Source organism: Haliotis cracherodii, unplaced genomic scaffold (genome assembly GCF_022045235.1).
Source record: "Haliotis cracherodii isolate W230 unplaced genomic scaffold, xgHalCrac1.p SCAF_8, whole genome shotgun sequence".
NCBI classification, from domain to species: domain Eukaryota; kingdom Metazoa; phylum Mollusca; class Gastropoda; order Lepetellida; family Haliotidae; genus Haliotis; species Haliotis cracherodii.
The window spans coordinates 46247309-46271274 of NW_027266341.1; the positions used below are offsets into that span (position 1 = coordinate 46247309).

Genomic DNA, 23966 nt, shown 5'->3' on the forward strand with positions numbered 1-23966 from the left:
GAGACATAATTATACGGGTGGTGAAGCCCGGTGCTTTGAATCATTGTGTGACTTCCTATCCCGACAGCGTGGGGCGTTGCACATTTTATAATTCTCTGGTTTTCTAGTTCAGACTCCAACTGTTTCATAGCAGCAGGTTATGCAGCTTACTGCGGTCTTCAGGTTGCCTATAAATATTACTGTACAACATGATTATAATACCTTTTACAAGTGTCGTTGTCAGGAAGTGAACGATAACAGAACAAAGGATGCTTAGAGTTCATATCGACGTCTTGACACGCCATGTCACTGGTTCTGTGCTTTTCAAAAGCGCCAACCAAGTAGGAAGTTAAAAGAATGTGACTCAAGTTTCTTTTGAGCGTTGTATAACCGTTCAATTGAAAAACGTTTTCTGAACGAAAATAGAATCTCATTATGTGCATGCTTCGTTGAAAATTGAAAATACATTTGTCATTTTCTTGAAGAAGGAGTCATTTTCATTCACTGAATAAATATAAAAGTCCCCTTTCTCAATCTTGCCAACGATTCCCTACATATGCTCTTAAAAAACGCAAAGATTTGTGTGAGGAGGGAAACTACATTTATACGAGTAACCGTACAAGGTATTGAGCCAAAATGTTTGGAGAGAACTCTTGGTGTTTGTAGTCATCTCAGTTATCGGTACATAGGAAAAGCCCAAGGTGAAGGTCAGCTTCAATCAATAACGCGTATGTCCCCCGTTGACATCGATAGCGGCCTGACATCTCCTGCCCATGGAAGAGACGAGTATGCGAATCACATCCTGGGGAATGGTAGCCCACTCGGCCTGCAACGCAAAGCCAACTGCTGCAACGTCTTGGGTTTTGGTTGACGTCGGCGTAGCCGTCTATCTAATTCATCCCACAAGTGCTCTATCAGGTTCAAATCCGGGGATCTGGAGGGCCATGTGAGCACACCAACGTTGTTGTTGTGTAGACAGGCTCTTGTAATCCGTGTTGTATGCTGTCAAGCGTCGTCCTGCTGGAATACACCGTTGCCGTTGGCTGCAATTGGGAGGACGTGTGGTAGGAGAATTTCGCTGATTTATCGTTGAGCCGTAACATTGCCCTTGATATGGACCAACCTGTCCCGCCATGATGGGAGACAGTGGCCAACATCATAACGCTACCCCCACCAAACATGTCTACTTCCTGTACGCAGTTCCCGGCGTAACATTCTCCCCGACGTCTGAAAACCCGTGCTCTTCCATCCCCTCGAGAAATCTTGATTCGTCGCTGAACCATACATCTTTCCATCGCAGTTGAGGCGATACCCTGTGTTGATGACACCAATGCAGTCGTTGTTGTCTCGTCGAACAGGTCGTCTTGCTCTTAAACGGTTTGGTACGGTCTGGCCGGAGATTCTGCGTTGTCAGGGTATTTGGGATGCGGTTGAGGTGACTGTGGTCGTCCTTTCTCTTTTGTGGCGCAGTCGGATGTAGCGATCTTGAGCGGGGGTGGTTACACTTGGTCGTCCCGATCTTGGCTGATCACGTGTTGACCCATGCTGATGAAACCGAACCCATAGCCTTGTGATGATGCTAGATTGAAAAACCTGGCGACAGCTGATCGTGATTACCCTGCCTGCAAGCGGCCTATGACGTTGTTTCTTTACACTTCTGTTAATCTAGGCATGTTGTTGAACTGTCACTGTTCGATTGACGCAGATGCAAGGCAATAAAACACCCTGCACTTTAATACCGTTCAAAGTGCTGCTGCACGTGCAGTACATGCAGCTCCATGACCCTTTTGTTAATGCACTGTGCGTTTTTCAGAATCGTACGTTTTTCCAAACGAATGGTTTGCATGTTCCTTATTGGGATCTGGGAAATATGTCACTGACGCTAAAACACACCAAACCTCCTCATGTAGCACCTATTGGTCAGCTAGTTTTGCTTTTATTGCCAAAATTATCTTATCTGTATTGCGTTTCTTTCTTTTTTAAATGTGAATGGTCGAGTGAGCAATGTAGGAGCATGGAGAGATTCAGAACAAAGGATGTTTAGAGTTCATATCGACGTCCTCACATACGAAAGCGTAGTATGGCCACGGTGAAATTTTGTTTTGTCCAATTGCAAGAAGCCCGTAGGAGATAATATGCCCTACGTTGGAAATCACCATGGCCCTACTACGTTTCCGTACTGACACGCCATGTCACTGGTTAAGTGTTTCTCAATAGCGCCCAACTCGGAAGTAAAAAGAATGTGACTCAAGTGAGGTTGTATAACCGTGCAACTGAATAAAATATTCTGAAACGAAAATAGATCTTGTACATGCTTCGTTGAAAATTGAAAATACATCCGTCATTTTCCTGAAGAAAGAAATACGTAAAATCCATTGGCAATTCGTAATCAATGAGTCATTTGCTTTCATTGAATAATTATAAATATAAAAGTCCCCTTTCACAATCATTTTGATCCGGGAAATTTGTCACTGTTACTATAACACATTACACCTCTATATTTTGCACCGTGAATGGGCATGTGAGCAATGTACGTAGGAGCATGGAGAGATATTAATACACGCTGACAATACACGTTTCATGATATCTTTTGTCATGTGTAGGACAAAGAAACTAGTGCCTTAAATATAATATACAGATGAATGCGTTCATCATTTTGAAACGTAACGATATCAATAATACCGATGGTTCGGAAGTAATGAGATGATAAAAAAGGAAAATTTCACTCCACCTTTGTTGGATTTTCTCGATTTCTCTCGTATATTATCCGTCTCCCATCTAGGTATACGTGGTTGAGCGATCATGCATGTTTTGGTTTGATTTGTTTGTTGTTTAACGCCGCACTCTTACGACAAGCATAGTCGCCTTTTACGGCAAGCATGGGTTGCTGACGACCTATTCTACGCCGGATCTTCACGGGTCGATCATGCATGTACAACAATAAATAACACAGACACAAACCTAGATCGACAATATGTACATAATATCCGACGATCAGGCATAAATAAAATTTAAGTATGTAGTCACATATATCAATTAAACAGATTTGAAACCTCAATTTAGCAACGAACACACGAACACTTATACACAAACACAAGCACATTAACGCCTATTAGAGTGTCGCCATGCCTCCAACAGTACGACGTTTGTTGACATAAATTGACGGTTTTTGTCTGATTCATTATCACTCAGAGCATGCAACATGCAGTGTTGTTGTACACGAAGCATCTCAGTTTCTCGATAAACTCGTTGATGTATTATTTCAGATTTGGGGCCCTTGTACTAAGATGATCAATAGATTTGGGGGGTTTTAAATACAGATCCTTATTGCATTATGTTCGAAAAATCGGCCACATTCTAAATATCATGCAGAAGGAATGTGCCAGATATTAACTTTTCACCAAACCCTGCCTCTTAATACTTATGCACGTATCATGCATCGTCCAGACGATCCCACTCTCAGGACACCTTGTAGCATAATGCGATGCTCTGAAATTATCTTAAAGTTTAATATTCATCAAAGCTGAAAAAGAAATGTAGACGAACTGACTATGAGCTAACACTATGGAAAACATACCGATGCTTACTTTGTATGTGCTTATTATATTGACAGTAATCATAGCAAGTGAACTCATTGCCTTATATTTTCATATGAAAACGGTCGATATCGGTGGTCTGTAATTATCTAGATTATACAGATAAAAGCAATTTGGGCTTATTTCAAAACAATCTCATATGAAGTGAAACAATACCTTCTTCTGTTTGGTTCTTGGTGTGTTTGCAATCACTATAAGGTTGTTTTAGTAATGGAAATTACATATATAACCTCTCGTGTTGTCCATGGTCATTGTATAGGACTGCAAAGCTCTTTAATCGATTCACGAGTTCAGTTTCTTTCATGCTGAAACCTCTTTGCCCAGGTATACTTGAGCATGAATCTGAAAGCCATTAGCTGCAAGCGGTAGATCAGTTCAAACATCCTGGTAGGGACCAATAAGGATCAATACAAATAACTGCTTCGAGCACAACCCTCTGTTTATTTATCTCATGTATATTCTCACGGTGTGGACATGTCAGCAACAATGGTGTGACTTGAAAGATGGAAACTATTTTACTCTTTTCAATACTGGTTATATTCAAACTTACAGGTAAGTCTATAAAAGGTAAATATAATAGTAGCAATGAGGACTAGTTTATTATGATGACTAGTGAAAATAGATTTTAAATGGGTTGACAAGGTTGCTAAAAGACTACTATGGCCAGTGGTAAAATATATTTTGACTGACGCAAGATAACACGTTGAAGATGTAAAGAAAAAATAGATGAACCTTGGGAGATGAATTGCTTTTACAGAAAATTTCATTAAATTAGCTGGTACAGTTATATGACCCCTCTCATGAAGAAGTCGATAGGTCACAAGTCTATGTGTTTAGCGCCACTGGTACCGCGGACAAAGGTACGACCTAAGTTCACTGTTATACTGTTACGCTATCAGTTTCATTCCAGTGATATACTGATATCCTATCAAATATCACAACATCTTTGGTCTCAAACACCGGATATGAAGATGCGGTGTACAGGGCATAAATAACTGCTTCGAGATACGGGTAGCCGTTTCCAACAGTAGAACAGCCATCTGACGTATGTTAGTATTGCAGGAATGGGATAACATAACACAACTGATTATGTGTTTCCATCCATTTGATATGTAATTATTTGCACACACACACACACTCACACACACACACAGTCACACACACACACACACACACACACACACACACACACACACACACACACACACACACACACACACACACACACACACACACACACACACACACACACGCACGCACACGCACACGCACACACACACACACACATCCTTTGTCACACTCATGTTCATAACATTAAAGTGGTAACCGTTTAAGACATAAGTAACATTGTTCCTTCCTAACGCATTAAGTAAACGCATGCAGCTAAAACATAGCTTTCAGAGGCGTGTAACGCACACACAGAAGAGTAGTTCTTACGTATCTGTTGAAACGCTCTGTGATGAAAGATGTATGGGTTAAATGCATCCAAGTGGATTAGACAAATTAAACTATTCTTACCCGTGTCTAATTGACTCTGTATTTGCCTCAATGACAGGTGTGTACTGCGTGGAATGTCGTGAAACCTCGCTTACTTCTGGCTCTCGGTCCTTCTCGTGTTTGTACGGATGTTGTGGAGAAATATATCAGCGATATTGCTGTACAAGTGACGAAGAGTAAGTCGCTCAATGTCCATTACAAACGTCATGTACATGTATAACGCATTGTCAACTTTGGTTCATGAAACAGTATTGCTTAGGATCAGCGTTTGTCCAATCGCTTTGCAGACGTACGTCCTTTTTGACGTTTCTGAATCCAAGGATCGACGAGGGTTCGAATATAGTATTCAACCTGATTATCATTTTGTTTTTACCAGCACCATACACTTGCCTGTGGGATGCAATGAAGTCGTGAACGTCTCATCATGAGATAACCATCACTTCGGTCTTCCCCCCAAAAATTAAAAGTACATGTGATATAACGTAAACAATGTTAAACGCAACTCATGTAAGTATTATGTAGCAAGTACAGATGCCACTAATCGTTATGACAATAATCTACTTTCTACATCTGGTTGTGTACATGTGAACAATCACATGGAAGTCGTTACACGCGTCTAAGTTCTAGTTAAGTGATATATATGTCTGCGAAAATAAATTAATTTCTTCTATGTCCTCGTGACAGAGTTGGTCACCAGGACCCCGTCCAGCAAAGCGACCATGGCGCTACGACTATCGTAAGCCTGTGTTAAAGTATTGGAGTTCACCTTAGAGGAACGGAGGGAACTAAGTGGAGATTATATGATCAGGTTCTGTGGCTTTGTTGGTTGTATGACGTCGTGGAATGGGATGTGCATCCGACAATGGTTTACTTGTCGTGACCTGATTATCCACACAAGGATGATGTATCTGGAATACTGCTGACTTCATTTTAACACAAACACCTGTTTTAATGTTTCTTCAATGTATGAACACACATGTACTATAATTCTGATATTATTATACTAATCAATCTTGTTTTGTTCAAGGGCGTTCCCAATCGAGGTTGTCAAGGCAGGGATTGGAGTAGGCGTAGTCGTGGTTGTAGTTGTCATAGTACTTATCGTCGTCTTTATGTGTAAGAAGAAGACGCCACGTACGAGGGCGCTGGTCATTCCTCAGAATGCAAACGTGAGAACTTCAACCATTCCTCTGTCAGGTGAGTAAAGTTCTGTTACTCCAATATCAACATGCGTTGTTACTATTCCATTGCCACCACATACCTGTTTAGCAGTCGGCATTCTTACACACCCGTGGGTGAGAAACCCATTAGAGGTAACTGGTATCAAACATGTGTGTGAGACCGAATTCCAGACCCGTGAATGGCTACTCCATCTAGATGGCCTAATAAGGTCAGATTATGACGGACTATTCCTGATCGTAAGTCATTGATAAGTTACTCATGCTTCAGACGAATTCACCTACGTCTGTGTTGAACGTCATGATTTTAACCCCCTGGATGCCTTAGTGACATATATGTGCCTACTCATCAACCCTCACTTCGAAGTCGAATACAATTGAAAATAGATTACGCATAGTAATACAGTTCACAGTTTTGAATTCTGTGGGAAATTCCCTGTTCTGTGTTATATCCCCAGCTGTCATTTTAGACACAGTGACCTTTGAAAATTAGGTACATCGCAAATCTCGCCATTTTGGTATACATGACTAAATTATAAATCACCATTCACGGCGTCAAAAATACATGTTTTTTTTACCTTATCTAGTATGCATTATTGCATTTGATGATTGGATTACTAAGATGTGTCGGAAATCATTTTGTGTAGTATCTGTGAGTAGTATAAGCAGTAGGTCGGATGACGTCACTCATGACCGTCCTGATAAGTATTAATCATAATGCGCCACTGCGACCATGAGAATACACAAAAGGCATTGATTCGATACTAAAGTGATGCGGTGTTAGGATGTGTAAGAAAACAGATTACTCCAATCGTGCCTGTCAGATACCATTCACATGTATCTTACAGCAGTTCCTCTTTGTTTCGTTTTCTATACGTTTTCGAGTTGTAAGATAAATAGTATCTGACAGACACTCGTTTAGTAATCTCTATAGCACAGACTTTATGGCACAATCATCTTCCGATGTCACTATGCAAATTTCAACCGATGCACTTCCATTCACTGCCAAGCTTAAGAAAATATATTTGACGTCAGTTTAAGACTTATATGTCCTGACACATGAATATATACCAAGACTACTTCGTGATTCAACTAAATGCAAAACTTATAACACATAAGAGACTTAAATGAGATGTTCATACCTTTGTATCATAAAAAAATAGTAATGTCCAATTTTATGGAAAATATCTTACTTCGTAGTATACACTATATAAACAAGTGATATATTTGAGATAACACTTTCTTAGTCAAGTACAGATTCTAGTACTTTTGTTGGGATTGAGGGGATGCTATAGTCTATACATTTTATTCGCAATGCGTACGGTACACTAACTGTACCTGCAATCGAGAATGGAAAAGAATGAGGGGTTTTCAAACTGTCCTCTTTGCCATTGCTACTCACTGAGTGGTAGCCTTTGATTGACAAATCTGAGTCGAACACATTCCACAAAGTTTTAGAAGATTTGAATAATGTTTATTTCCTCCATTAGTATCGGAGAGTACAAACATTGACATTAATTAAGCAGTATGTACATTCCTGATAACAGATATGTATATAGTCATGTTACAGATAGAGAATAGGCGTCAGCTGCCATGAGCTTGTAATTATATCTTTGCTGACTTTGCTTATGATGAGCCCCTGTGTCCCAACTCTCATGATCACTTCGTTGTCTGTACAATCTTCTATTTTAAGATATTGGTTAAGGCACAGTATGTAGCGTTTTATGTGAAACAAATAGATATATTCATTTATTGTTTAAGATTTCAATAGACCGTTCTAGCTAGGCTCAGACATGTTATTGTAACCGGCAGTAAAAAACGGTTTCCGTAACACCGAATATATCGTCACTTTCTCGGAGTTATTCCTGGCAGCTTTTACTTTAAGATTTTGTTACTTCCGCTAATGGGAAGTGATCAGACAATGTATTGATAAAACGATCGATTCGGGAGTCGGTAATACTTGAAGTCTGGTTCAGTATTGGATTCAATGTATTGAGGTATTTTCATATATAGCATAATAAAGCGTAGCCGATAGAATACTAGGACAACTTACAAGCTACGAGGAATTAAAAACGATCTGTCCCGATAATTATTAATATTCTAAGACTTGGCTAGTGGTTTTCTGTTTAATATCGATCCATTATTTCGGAATGTATATACAAAAATGCTGTTGATAACCACAAGAAGTTAATGGGTGTATCGACCGTAGCATATTTGTGACGTCATGGACGATGAGTGACGCCATTTTCTAATATTTGTGACAAGGCTGTGATATAACGTCAGGATGGTCAAGAAGATTTGTCAAATACATATCTCATCAAATCAAATGAAAACTAGGCCGTAACTAACAAATGAGCAAGACACAAAAGGTATTATTCCCAGAAGACAATGCTTATGTTTGAGACGTTGACTTGTCGCTCGAGAAATATAAATATGTACTTGCACGATGCACACACGTGTATTAAGCTCATTGGTAGCCACACACTACCTCGTGGTATCTAGAGTTTATAGGGTCACCTTGACAACAATGATGCGTTGTGACTTCATTAAGCATTACCTTTACAATTGTGTTGGCATGAGGCCAACATTGGTATTCGTAGTACGTTACAATGGTGTAGAGTTCAGTGACATCACGAAGGTGACAATATATCATTACGTTTCAGATACTGAGTACACCTTGAAGCCACAGACTGGCCAAGCCGAGTATCAGCCCCCTTTATCCTACCCCGGGGGTGGCGTTCACACTGGGCCTGTAGTCCCCGCCTACCCACGATCCTACAACGCACTCCCTCCGCCATATAATGTCTCTACAGCCTATAATAACACTGCTATTGTGCCAGTTAACTGATGACCAGACAAGAAACCATTTATTTCATAGACCACAGGTCCAGCACTATACACAACAGTATCCACCAGCTTGTATATGCTGCGGGAGGTTGAGGTAGCCTACTGGTCAGAGAGAATCAAGGTTCGATTCCCACATGGTTACCATGTCAGCACGCCATGTACAAGCTGTGTAAACGACGGGATTATCCACTCTTCTAACCTGTTCTGATGATAGATTGAGACGTTTGAGAGTCGTTATAATTACACGTTAGTATTGTTAGGTGTCTGGCTCTGTCTGAAATCTCCTAAAATATCTAGTGTAGTTTTTTTCTGTACGGGGAAGCTCTGACGGATCTTTAAATCAAAGTAGTTTGGTATAATATTGGGTTTATGTCGATTTGAAAAAGAATTATAATTACCAGTTGAATAGTTATGAAGTCCAAGTCCAACCAACGACATCAGACTTTATTTCATCTGCAATAAACGTTTATCCTCAAATTTGTGTTCATTTTTAAGATAATGTGTTCCGTTAATTACCTACAATTATCGTGTTCTCTGTTGAAACAATCGCTTGGACACCAACGGAAAGTTTCTACACTGTGGTTTTAGTGAAGGCGCTTCTGCGATTCTGATCAAGTACTGTTGAATGTTAGCTCGTAGTATCAGTGACACAGATAGCTGTGTACACAATGATCTCTATCTCTGCCCGACATATTCATATAAGAAAAGTAAAGTTGTGATGGGTTGCCCTGCTACAATAGACTGACCACTCTAATACATCGTCTAACTAGGATTAGTCCATCATTTAAGATTGGCTGTACGTTTATTGTAGACAACAGAAAGGGTTGGATATAATGCATCACCAGTATTGGCAATGTGCATCCTTGAAACCATTTTGTATAAGGCATATATTCCAGTATACGGTCGATTATGTTTTAGGCTTGTAAATTGTGAGGCGTACTGATTCATTCAAGTATTAAAAAAATTCTAGAATATGTGGAGTCACGTAAGTATACGTCGGTGCTCTTAGGTATAACAGAGGTCACGTATTTATTAATTAATGTGAGCAATTACACAAACGTATGCGTAGGAAGACGTACACGTACGTATAATCGCGTAGGTACACATAGGTTCACGTTGGGTGCAGCAGGTAATACTTCGGTAACTGTAAATATACGGAAGTGCAGCTACAGTCGTAAATCTAATCACAAGATTGGTAAGTCTACAAATGTACACCAAGATACCAGTAGGTACACGTGGAATGCGTAGGGACACGAATGTATTAGAATAGCATGGTATTACCCGTACATATACAGTAACTACTCGACGGTACAGGCATACATATATGTGGGTGGGTTAGTTGGGTTTAACGCCGCTTTTAACACTATTCAAGTTATATCACGGCGTGTCAGCTTAATGTGGGAGATACATAAGTATATATATAGGAAGTAAGATATATAAGTACACGTAAGTCTATGAAAGTACACGCAGATAGATATAAGTACACGTAAGTCTGTGAAAGTACACGCAGATAGATATGAGTACACGTAAGTCTATGAAAGTACACGCAGATAGATATGAGTACACGTGGATCCATAAAAGCATACGGAGATAGATATAAGTACACGTAGATACATATAAGTGCATGTAGATAGATATATAAGTACACGTAGATACACATAAGTACATGTAGATAGATATGAGTACACGTAGATACATGTAAGTGCATGTAGATAGATATAAGTACACGTAGATACATATAAGTGCATGTAGATAGATATATAAGTACATGTAGATAGATATATAAGTACACGTAGATCCATAATAGTACACGTAGAAAGATATATATACATGTAAGTACACGTAGATCCATTAAAGTATACGTAGGAAGATATATAAGTACACGTAGATCCATAAAACTACACCTAGAAAGATATATAAGCACACGTAGATCCATAAAAGTACGTATAAATAGATATAAATTTTAAATACGCATAGATACATTATAAGTAGACGCAGATAGATATAAGTACACTTAGATACATACAAGTACACGCCAATCCATATAAGTACACTTAGATCGAAAAAGTACACAACACGTCCCATCTTAATTCTGGGTACCCATTTGTCCAGAAACTCTCCCTGCCGTGGCCAGTCTCGGTCAAAGGCATTTCCATGAATCAACATGCTGTTTTCATAGATACATACGGGGCGTTCAATAAATTTTGCAACTTCAATATAAGTCGAAGTCGCACTTTTATTTTTCAATATAATCTCCGTTCACCTCAATACACTTATTCCATTTGTCCTTCAAGCTTTTTATACCACTTTTATAGAAATCCGCAGATTGGCCCTCTAACGACAACTCTGTGGCAGCCTTTATGTCCTCGTCATCCTGGAAGCGTCTTCCCCGTAGGGCAGATCTCATTTGCCGGAACAGGAATTTGTCACTGTGGGCTAAGTCTGAGCTGTAGGGTGGCAGATTTAACTGTTTGAATCCACATTGACATATGGCGGCCTGTGCAATTCTCGACTTGTGCACCGGAGCGTTGTGATGAAAAAGTAGAATACCACGTGTTAACATCCCACGGCGTTTCTGGCGAATAGATTTTCGCAATTCTTTCATTACATTAGCATAATATATATATATATATATATATATATATATATATATACTGTCCATTGATTGTAGATTTTGGTGGCATGTAATCTATCAGTGATATGCCTCTTGCGTCCCAAAATATGGTGGCCATTACCTTGCCAGCCGATGGTTGAATGCGAAACTTCCTCGGAGGCATAGATTTTGGGTGCTTCCATTGCATGGATTCCAGTTTAGTTTCTGGGTCCCAGTGGTGGATCCATGTTTCATCAGTTGCCACTAGACGAGAAAGAAATCCGGCTTCATCAGCAGTATAGAGATCCAGGAGGTCTCAACAACTTTCAGTTCTCTGATGGCGACCATAAGCTCTAAGGTTTCTAGGTACCCATCTTGCATATACCTTGGACATACCAAGATGAATAATGGTTACAACAGTTCCAACTGATGATATTTGGAATTCCCGTGAAAGTTCAGATACTTTCACTCGTCGGTCAGACAAAATTCTTCTTTCTATAGCGGCAATGGTTTCCGAAGGCATCTGAAGGCCTGCCTGACTTTGGGTCATCGTCTATGGACTCACTACCCCTTTTAAACTGTAGAGACCAACGGCAAACTGTGGAATAGTCAGGAGCATCCTTACCCATCACTTTACACATGCGATCATGGATCTTTTCACTTTGCATCCCTCCCTGGTAAGGAACTTTATTACAGCTTGAGTTCATGTTTGAGAGCATCCATGATTGTGACCACCCTAAGGTGAATGAAGCCATCACATCTAATTTATTGTTGTGTCTGGAACTTATTATGACACGTGTCAACCTGAATTATGACTAGTGTCACACCTGCCACAAGTTGACATTGTTTGTGTAAACCCAAGTTGCAAAACTTATTGAACGCCCCTCGTACTGAAGAAGAAAAAATGAAAAAACAATGTTTCGAAAACTCAAAATTCAAACTATGTTGCCCATGGTCGAGAATATTTTCCTTCCCTCAAAACTCATGTTTTTGATAGATAGATATAAGTACACGTGAAAAGATATACATACACGTAGATCCATAAATGTACACGTTGGTAGATATAAGTGCAAGTAGATATATACGCACAAGGAGATGCATATTAGTTCAAGTAGATGTATATAAGCACACGTAGATATATATAAGTACGCGTTGATAGAAAATAGCACGCGTAGATCCATATACGTACACGTTGATAGAAATAAGTACACGTAAATATATACGCACACGGAAATGCATAAATGTACAAGTAGATCCATAAAAGTACACGCATATAGATATATGTAATCGTAGATATATTTAAGTAACTGTAAATCTCGCAGATAGAAATAAGTACGCGTAGATGCACATCTGTACACGTAGCTAAGTAGAGGTATCCGTATATAGATATAAGTATACCAAGATACACATGTACATAAACACACGTACGTACACGAAAGTCCGAGTAGGAACATGAAAAGGTAAATAACGGCCGATATATTTAAACATAAAGATTCAAATGCACACATGATAATTAGGAGATAAACATACTGTGTTTTCAGTTTAGAGCTAGGTTACCTGTAGATTTAAAGGCGCTATATTGAAATTGGAACACACCGCGCAGAGTGAGGTTTCAAAATTATATTTTAGATCGGTGAAATCTACAGGTAATCTAGCTCTACATGGAAAAACACAATGTGCTTATATCCATCCACCATGACTAAATAAAACGCGAACTCATTGGTGCTAGCAAATATATTGAGTGAAGCGTCCAGTGTCACCGACATCCTTGAAACAAAATATGACGCTGTATATGTTCAAGCAGTTTGTTTACACCGTAATTCTTCACTCGATCATATGACAGGCATTGAAAGCATATAAGCATGGCAACTTGGAAACTAAGATGAGGTGGGCACACCTAACGAAAACTAAGCAAATTTGCAACGCTTTCGTTATACACCGCACGTCACCATTATGACGGCATATTGAGACGCAAAACGATGTCACAGTCGTATATAGAAACGCCTCAAATGTCAAGCTGTCTGTTGTTCCCAAAACGTAAAATACATTCTCTTTGTAGGTTTATGTCGTGTTGTTTTGCATGAAATGTATTGCTACACATCCTTTGAAAATTGTTGTAACCGCAACTTCGCATCTTGTAACCTATAATTGAAAATATAATTTATAAATTATATAAGTATGCCTACCGACAAGACTGAAAAAAGTACTATTTTCATCAATATTAGGTGATACAGCTGCTTCAATCAGAGGGGGTATATTGTGATTTAATAGCCTCTGATTGACCAATCAGAATCGAGTAATTTCCCAATTCATGGTAGAACGGTGACTAATACAATATACTTCAAACAAATGATGTCAGGTGTAACCTACTAAAATCAGCAGGGCTTAATTTATTCCTTACCGTAATCTTGTATTCGTATTAGACTATAGTTCAGAGTAAGCTTACTATAAGGTAATACTACTGCGTTTAGATATATCACAGGGTGTTGTGTGTGGTGAGTGACTATTACTGAATTATTCCTTGTTATTGACGAACTAGTCATGATGGCATTATTGATGATGCTGATAAGCCCTCTTTCAATCAGAGCAATATCGCGAGGCGCTGGGCTTTGTGAAGTCGTATTACCTTTTCTGCCTGCCATGGACTGCCACACTGTCAATTGGTATATCGATTGTTTCTTCACAGCCTCGTGGGGAATCAAACCTTGTTCACAACCAAACACTTAGATTGCGATGACAGTCGTATTTCTCGCCAGTGAGACTGAAAGGAACCGGCATTATCAACCTTCGTCAGCATATATAAGTGGACCTCTCAATTCGTGAACCATTTTACATACCCACTCTAAGAGAATGTACATCCCAATGGAGTGCCGCTTTGTTCAGACAATTAGGACACACTAACTCAAATCAAAATGAGTCTAACTCAGCATAAAGTTTGTGTGACATCACTATAATTCTAAGGATAACACATCATTTTCACCAATAAATACACAGTTCCAAGTGTTAATTGTTTATAAAATAAGATTCAGACTTCTAATTGGTCATGTAAAAGTGTTCCAGAGTACATGACACTAAGTACATGGGCTTCCTGGGAATGTGTGTCTCTTTAAAAAATACAGTATACTTAATACTGTGTGTCCGGTAACTATGGAAAAGGTTAACCACCTTGGTGAAACCAAGTGTACTAAGCAGGTGATTCTAACCTAGAATCCACGGATCCTGACTTGCCTAAGTTACACAACTCGCGACTGGATCCAGCCGCAAGGTTTGAGAATATTGAAAATTTTATTATAAATTGTATATTTATATACTTATCCTATCTCACACTATGCATCTCTCTTTCTTCTTTCGATTCTAAGTGGAAACGTATCTGAAATAAAAGTTTCCAGCTTCTAAAGTTAATTAACCCTGTCATACCTCACATCGTCACGGTCATCTCCCAGATCTGGGTCATGCGCGCTATGCATGCTGGTTGACCTTCTTGCACTGATGACGTGTCTATCCCAGTCAACTCATTCTCTTTCAAGAGCATATAGACTAAGGAATTGCGATGTGGGGATGGACGGGTGGGCATATAACGTGTGAGATAGGATAAGTATATAAATATACAATTTATAATAAAATTTTCAAATTTTTAAACTTATCCTATCTCACACTATGCATTTTATCCCACGGTTGGATGGTGGGGCGCAACTCACATGTCTATAGATCACAACCGTAGGATATTTACGAGGAAGCTGGAACTTAACAGTGGTACAATACTTAATACAGTAACACAGTTAAGTGTCGTAAGACAAAAAACAAAAAAAACAAAAAAAACAACACAAAAACAACAACTCGTAGACAGGATAAGAGGAACACTCTCAAAGAATGTTGAGATCCTGATACGTGAACAACTGAAACACAATAAGTCGGGTACAACATGTGTAACATTTTCAAACGTAATCAAGCGTAATCGCATGTCTAAAACGAACGAGTACGACTTATATTCGAGAGAGTATACATCCAGTCGTCGAATCTACAAGACGGGGTATTCCTATCTCCAGAGGACGATAGGTTGGACCCGCTCGGCATCTCTTTTATCGCTTCGTCAAACCGTCAATCATGTCAGTGATTGAATCGATGGGTAAAAAACGAGAAGAGGAAACGATCAACAATATCCAGAAAAGGATCATCGATCCGTTACTCAACACACATACCTAAAGTAGAGGTGTTTGAAATAAGGGATCGGGACACCGAAATCGGCCGCGTCTAATGACGACTTCAAGTTGAAGACCAAGGTCTCTACAGACGAGTGATTATACCCTCCAACCGGATACTCAGTCTGGGAAGCCCGAATGAATACAATAAACACCAATAATCATGACAAATGTTTATTATAAATAGAGATGGATGTAATGTAATGAAAATCTGGTTATACATCTCCCTATCTGCGCAGGTGTGTCTTGGAGATCTGTTGTGCGAGTACCAAGGGTCCAAACTGGTGAAGGCCTTGAACGTCCGTCACTGAGATGTCTCGGAGGTAATGGGATGCGAACACGGTATCGGATTTCCAAAAACATCCCTCCATAATTGCGGTCAAGGAGCAATTACTGTGAAGTGCAATGGTGGTAGCGACAGCACGGGTTTCGTGAGGATTAGATGCGACTGGAGCAGGTAGGCCAGCGAAGGTGTAGGCTCGAAGGATCACTGAGCGTATCCAAAACGAGATTGTGGTACAGGATACCTCCGTACGCGTGGTAGCTGCCGCAGAGAGCGGGATGAATAACCTCTTACGAAATCGACGAAGTGGTTTCGCCGCTTCCAGATAGATTTGAAGTGCACGTACCGGACACAACGATATGTCTTCGTCAGGGTTTAAGAGGGCGGTCAATGGTGGGATACTGAATAGTCGATCGGGTTGACCAGGGAGTTCATTTTTGGCGATGAAATCCCATCGTAGTCCCAAAAATACTTTCCCATGTGCAGTTCGTTCGAAACGCACTCTGTTGACGTCTAAAGCATGAATTTCACTCACTCGAGCCGCCGTTGCAAGGGCCAGAAGGAAAACTGTCTTCAAAGAAATGTGTTCGAAATCTTTCTCGGCGAGAGGTTCGTACTCGGCCGACGTTAGATGGCGAAGTATGATGTTTAGATCCTAAGTTGGTGGTCGAAAACGTGATGTTTGGTCCGCCAACTTGTACGATCTGATCAATGATTGTAATTCGGCGATTGTTGAAATCTTAGTGCCCGTTGTAGTTGCGATGACAGAATTGATCGCAGCTAAATAGGTAGCTAGCGTCGAACCTTTTAGTTTACGAGATGATCGAAGATAGTGAAGGTATTCAGTAATTGGTTGCAGGGATGCCGTGGCAGGTGTGGAAATGTCATGTGAATGACAATACGATTCAAATGCCTTCCATTTATGGTCATATAGTGCTTTAGTAGATGACCTGTGCGCCCCCGCAATGGTCTTGGCCACTCGTTCAGAATAGCCCTTAGCTATCAATGATTTCTGTAAATGCGCCAAACGCATAGATTGAGGGTTGTTGGCGACGGATGACGGAGCTGAGAGTGTGGTTGATGCAGAAGATCGTCCCTTAGAGGTAGATGGTAAAACTTTCTGTCTGCGAGGCGAATGAGCGTTATGAACCAACTGCGTGTTGGCCAGAAGGGCGCGACCAAAAGTAGAGTGAGGCGATTGGTCGTTGATATCTTCTGTAGAACCCGATGTAGAATGTCGGTTGGGGGAAAGGCGTAAGCATGTAGTCCTTCCCATGGGATTGCTAACGCATCGTGGTCCCAGGCTAGGGGGTCTGGGATAGGAGATACGAACCGGGATAGCTGAGTATTGAAGCGGGTTGCGAAGAGGTCGACGTCTGGGCACGGAAATAACTGGCAAATCCACTGAAAAATCACGGGATGTAGACGCCATTCCGTGGGAGATGGTTTGTCGGGTCGGGACAGGGAGTCGGCTATGACATTGGCGATGCCGGGAATATGTCTCGCTCGAACTTGAATGTTGAGTGAGTCGATCAGTTTGAAGAAGTCGAGTGCTAGAGATAGAAGTGACGTTGACTTGGTGGATCCCATCTTGTTTATGTACCACACGACCGATAGGTTGTCTGACTGAATCATTAGTGTGGAGGACTGAAGGCGTGTTGACCAATGAGACACTGCCAGAATCCCTGCTTTGAATTCTAGATTGTTGATGTGAAGCTGGCTTTCTTTTAATGACCACCGCCCTGCCACTTGTAGGTCTTGGCAATGAGCTCCCCATCCGACGGTTGAGGCGTCGCCGAACAGGTGGAGGGTCGGGCTGAATGGTTGCAAGGAGACTCCTTCGCAGACATTTGATGGAGTTAACCACCATTTGAGGTGTGGGTGTAGATGGTTTGGAAGAGATATTAGAACCTGACAATCGTCGTCCTGAAGGAAGGGCTTGAGGAAGCACTGGATTGGCCGTAAGTGAAGTTGACTTCTCTTGGTGAGGGCTTGTGCTGATGTTAGGAGACCGAGAAGTAAGGAAATTGGCTGTTTGAGTGCCAATGGAACGAGGCGTTGGATTTTCTCCCAACGATCTTGGGGTACAAACATCTTGCCCATACTCGTGTCGAAGAGGGCTCCGATGAACTGGAGACGTTGTGTTGGAATAGTTTCGGACTTTTTTGGGTTGATGATCCAACCTAGTTGATGAAGTAGGCGTTGAGAGAAATCGAGGTGATGAAGTAGAGTGTTCGAATCCTTGTTGGCTTGAATGCAGTCGTCGATGAACGTTTCGAAGACGATGCCTCGAGTGTGTAGGAACTTGACGATGGGTTTTGTGAGGCGAGTAAATAGCCACGGGGCCGAAGAAATTCCAATTGGGAGCACTCGCCATTGGTAGTGTTGGCCTAGGAACACAAACCGAAGAAAATGGCGGTGCTCTGGCAGGATAGGGACGTGTAAGTACGCGTCTTGTATATCTAGGCTGATCATGAAGTCGCCGGGATGAATAATCGTTCGTAGTAGAGCGATTGATGTCATGTGAAAGTGTGGAGGAGTCTCTAGGTATAGTTTGTTGAAGGTTTTCATGTTGAAGATGAGACGTAGTTGAGGACTGTTTTTCTTGGGAACCAGAAAAGTTGGAGAATAGAACCCTGGTGTCATTGGCAGAGTGCCCAGACACTCTATTGCGTTCTTTACAAGTAACGTGTTTATGGTGTCTTTGAGAACTGGAAGTTGTTTGGCTGGATACAGATGTTGAGGCGGTTTGCACGTCGTCGGAGGTGTGGTGGCAAGAGGTAGAGGATAACCTGTTTGTAGGAGACGAGACACATATGTGTCGTCTAGGATGGTCCAGTTGAAAGCGAACGTGCCTAGTCTTCCGCCTACGGGAGACGAGAAAATCGGAATGGCTGGAGTCGGAAGGTCCCAGTCGTCCTGCTGTTGTAGTGAGTCATTTGTGGTTAGTGTCTCCTGGCTTAGGAGAGTTAGTGTTTCCTTTAGTCCCTGAAAAGGAGACGGTGCGTCCGCCTGATTTCCCTCCTCGCTGATGTTGGCGTGCTCGGCCACGGCCACGAAAAGAAGCAGACCTATTACTCAAAACTTCTCTAAGGTCTTGTTGAGAAGGAGTAAAGGTTGGTCGTCTTCGGTCTTTCCTTTGTTCTTCCAGTTGATTTTTCTGGAGACGAAGTAAGTCAACAGTGACTTGCAGGGAAGTGCCTCTTTGGACTTCATGGGCGACCTCCTGTATGCGCCCAGCAAAAAGGGAGGGTGTTGACCATGGCATTTGGTACAGCCTGTTCTTAAATTGATCATCCCATGAGCAATGTTGTAACACCCCCCGTCTACGAAGAGAAGTGATAGATCCCGCATGGTGGGCAAGGAGGTCTAGTATAGCTGTCGTTTTATCCTGGATGAGGGTCACAGCACCTCGAATACAGGATTCTTCTGAGGAAGATGCATGAGCTAGAGCCGACGAAAGTGCTTCAGTTGCTGATAAAATAGTGGAGACCAACGGGAGGGTCCTTCGAACAGTGGTGTCGAGGTGAACGAGGTCCCTGTCATCCACTGAAGAAGCTGAGTACGGACGCTTAGGAGCTAATGTTGCAATGTCATCATCTAGTTCGGGAGAAATCGTGGACAAGCCATGAGTCCCTGCATCCGCCAATACAAAGCGTGGAGATTGAAGCCGATCACGAAGACGGCGAAAGGATCCAAATGCTTTGTCTAAATTGGTGGCCATATCCTGTAGGACTGGTCTCGGAGGGAGTGTGATGTTCGGCGACGAGGCTGAAGGCACAACAAATGATGATAAAGTGTCCTCCGTTGAAGTGCTTTTTAACAATTGTAACTTATCTGCTATCCAGATAAGAACAGTGATCGGATCCGCTATGTCGAAGCTCCCAGAAGACGAAGCTGGGGAGGTATAGTGGTCTGATGACTCTGATTCTGGTGGTTGATCCACTGAAAGGGATGTAGTGGGTGTCGATGCAGATAGAGGTACCGTAGTTGGTACAGCAGGTGCCTGTTGGGGAAGACATACTGCTGTTACAGCCTGTAACAGAGAACGAATCTGTTCTGCTGGAATAGCAGAAAGTTCGCTAGGGATCCATGATGTAGGGATAGCTTGAGATGGAGCTTGTGATGTTGCAGGAGTCTGTGATTCAGAGGAAACAGGAGGGCGTCGAACCGGAGGTGGCGATGGGGAGCCGGTACGACGAGTAGGTGAAGTCTCTGCCTATCTTTAGGTGAAGGACATCTACTAACTATAGCTGATCTGAGTGGTCTATCTCTATGTCGCCGAGGAGAATCCTCATGACGAGAAGAGGAAATGTAGCTTGACCGATAAGGTCTGTAATCCGGGTCATGAGGATACCCATGCCATGGAGGGTGGGGATCCCTGTAGTGTGGGTGTCGTTCCAACTCATGTGCGTAGGCACTATATGAAGTAGTGTTCCATGGGTAATCACCACGTTGATGAAAATCAAAAGTGTGAGGGTAATCTCTTAGTCGAAACTCCGGATGGGTGAGTGAAGGAGAAGATCGAGACATGTAGGATGAATGGCTAATAGACTCGTTGTAGCGTTCATCCTCCGAGCCTAGACGTGATGGGTCTGAATAGTCTCTTCGTGAGACATGATAAGGGGATGAGCGATAATCCGCTCGCCTGTCATAAGACGAGTAACGATCTGTAGGTGAACGTCGCATATTCGAGTCTCTCGAATGTCTCCGTTCCTTGGAGGTTTTATGAACTCTCGTGTCCCGTTGAACCTCCTTTGAAGTGTGTCGATACTTAGGAGTCTGTATGTCCTTCGAAGTTCGGTTCGATGATGTTCGTTGAACCTCAGAGGTTCGACGAGGCTCGAATCTCTTTTGTTTGTCCGAAGATGTACGATTCGAACGTGACTGTCGCACCTCGGGAGTACAGCGACGTTCGGAGGTTCGACGATGTTCGAATGTTCGACGAGGTTCGGATGTTTGACGAGGTTCGTAGGGTCGGTTATGTTCGGAGGTTCGATGAGGTTCGGAGGTTCGAGGTTCGGAGGTTCGAGGTTCGGAGGTTCGTAGGTTCGGGGGTCCAAGTTCGGAGGTTCGGTGTTCGGAGGTTCGGTGTTCGGAGGTTCGGTGTTCGGAGGTTCGGTGTTCGGAGGTTCGAGGTTCGGAAGTACGAGGAACCTTAGATGGTGGGATGTTCGGTGAATCATCTCGGTGTCGAGAGTGAGAAGTCCGTTGGTCCCAGTCTGAATGCCGATCCCCCGATGATTGCACTGAATAAAGTGCACTGACTGTCGATGCTAGTCGATCCCGGGACGAATGTCTATCGTCTTGTGAATCCTCTCGGGAATGGGAGGTTCGTGAACCTTGATCCAATGAGTCGTCATACGACTCCTGGTCTTGAGAGGATCGATCCTGCGAAGATCGTCGTATGGGAGATTTCGAACGACGGACCAAACTTATAGGGTCGACCGAGGTACCAGTACCATGTGTACCCTCCGAAGGTAAAACAGGAGCGAGCTCCATGTTAGTCGTAGAACACGACGAGTCGAAAGTACGAACCTCGGTCGGGTTGGATACGTTGGCTGACGTAAGCCGGTCATCCAAACTCGTGTCTAACGAGAGGACTCGTCGAATGTCCGAGTCTCGGGATGTGGAGGGTAGGTTCGGCTTTGAAGGTGGATTCGTGGATACCTTAGACATGTCGTCTGTGAGAAAAGAGTCAGAGACCCCCTCATCGTCTAACGAGATCATGGGACCAGTTTGATCCCTAGTATTCTGGCCCGCCTGTGAGGGTGATCGGGCCGATCTCGCTTTCTTGACCGGTGTTTTCTTGGCTTTCGTGGATTTTTCTGCAGTCTTAGAGAGACGATCTGACACCCGACGCGGACATTTATGCAGGTACAGTTTGAAGGATTCATCTGGTAGATCGGAGCAGAGCTCGCAACGCTCTAAAAAACTGCAAAATCCACGACAATCCGAACATTGGGCATGAGGGTCAGACGGAGAGAAAACACGTCGGCACAAAGTGCAGACAGGTCTCCGTGTGGACTGCTCGTCCATTATGATGAATAACTATCCCAAACAGGGATATAAGTAAAATTGCAGGCAATTAGACGACAAAAATATGTAGATCGCTTGCAAGCGAAAAGAAAAACCCAAAATGGATTCCTGTAATAACAACACGTCACCACTGCGTGGCGATTTGAAAGAGAATGAGTTGACTGGAATAGACACGTGATCAGTGCAAGAAGGTCAACCAGCATGCATAGCGCGCATGACCCAGATCTGGGAGATGACCGTGACGATGTGAGGTATGACAGGGTTAATTAACTTTAGAAGCTGGAAACTTTTATTTCAGATACGTTTCCACTCAGAATCGAAAGGAGAAAGAGAGATGCATAGTGTGAGATAGGATAAGTTTAAAAATTTACCATTATCACCAAGGTTTATTTTAATTTTTGTTATAGTTTAGGACTAGATCAGAAATATTTCGCTGAGGCGAACTTGTTGAAGCGACTTGTGACTAATTATAAGTGAGACTGATTCTGACAAACTAGTGGTTCGTATTACGAGCAACGTCCCACGCCAGGTGTACGATAGCACGTCATGGAGGAGAGTCACCCCATCCAAATTAGTCGATTCTTGCGGCAAGCAATCGAGTGAATCTAGCCTTTTCTAACAAATATCAAGGGACACATCTGGCTGGACCGCTGAGGTGGGATGAAATGGGGTTTAATAACGTCTTGGCCAAGATTATTGAACTTATATATAATGACATTCGTGCTTGTGTGTGTATGTGTGTATGTGTATATTGTGTATGTGGCTGATTGTACAAGTCCGGACTTATCTCAATTTTACACCATGCCGCAGTTTAACATGAATACCCTGCTCACACACAGAATACTGACTCCGCGCAGTCCTTGTTTTAGCCCCTTAATGCCGAGCGGCAGGCAGGGTAACAACAAGCACCATCTTTAAACGTCTTTTGGAATGACGCGGCCGGAATTCGAACCTAGGATCTTCCGCCCCACTGGGCGGACGCTCTACCATTCGACCATGGAGGGCGGTCAGTTGGGCCACTAAAGTATACAAATATATATAATAGGAAAGCTCCATCAACCATCTGGTAGATACTGTACCGTATGTGCTTGTACACGGAACAATGGTATTTGCCAACGGCACTTACAATGAAGAAACTTAGGACATTCATGAATAGACGCATACAATATGTGACAATCTCTTAAACAGGTTCAGTCTCAAATACATTTGATAATAACTCACCATATTATGGTGTACTTTTGCAAAATGAACTTTGCAATTATGAAGACATATTGATTTTTCTGATGACCCTGTTGTGTTGAGGATACGCCTTTTGACCAATTGTTGCCTACGTGTGCCAAATGATAGCATCTATTAGCAAGGATTTTAAGTTGTGAAACGAGCAAACTCCCGTACAGTCCAGCGCCTAAACCATGTGACAGCGAAACAGTGCAATGTGGCATCGTCCTTAAATATAGGGCAACGAATAACCATCATTTATGAATTGATTATAGTCAAGCGTGGAGCAACATCGAGATATTGATACGATATGGTTTGTCAAAATTAGATCAATTATATGATAGAAAAAGGTTAAATAAGGTATAAAAAAACCCATAGTATTACTCGTGGCTAATCAAGACAATCAGTTCAAGGTTTTGTGTTGTTTAACGCCACAATTACATCCATCAGTATTCCAGCTATATGACTGGTCTGTAAACAATCGAGTCTGGACCAGACAATCCAATGATTGACATCATGAGCATCGATCTACGCAAC

The 23966-nt window shown here is 42.1% G+C and overlaps 1 protein-coding gene across 1 annotated transcript; it reads left to right on the forward strand.

The window, feature by feature from the left end:
* Positions 1-4078: 4078 nt before the first annotated feature.
* Positions 4079-9098, forward strand: LOC139450031 (uncharacterized). The gene is made up of 4 exons (XM_071231659.1): positions 4079-4127; positions 5131-5248; positions 6100-6269; positions 8914-9098. The coding sequence occupies exons 1-4, from the start codon at positions 4079-4081 to the stop codon at positions 9096-9098; spliced, it is 522 nt and encodes a 173-aa protein (XP_071087760.1).
* The last annotated feature ends 14868 nt before the right edge of the window (positions 9099-23966 follow it).

What these genes read in the sequence shown, in the direction of transcription:
- LOC139450031 (XM_071231659.1), top strand. Translation starts at nt 4,079, where the DNA reads ATGGAAACTATTTTACTCTTTTCAATACTGGTTATATTCAAACTTACA. An exon ending in GGTTATATTCAAACTTACAG is followed by an intron (nt 4,128 to 5,130) that starts GTAAGTCTATAA and finishes CCTCAATGACAG; the next exon opens with GTGTGTACTGCGTGGAATGT. An exon ending in TGCTGTACAAGTGACGAAGA is followed by an intron (nt 5,249 to 6,099) that starts GTAAGTCGCTCA and finishes GTTTTGTTCAAG; the next exon opens with GGCGTTCCCAATCGAGGTTG.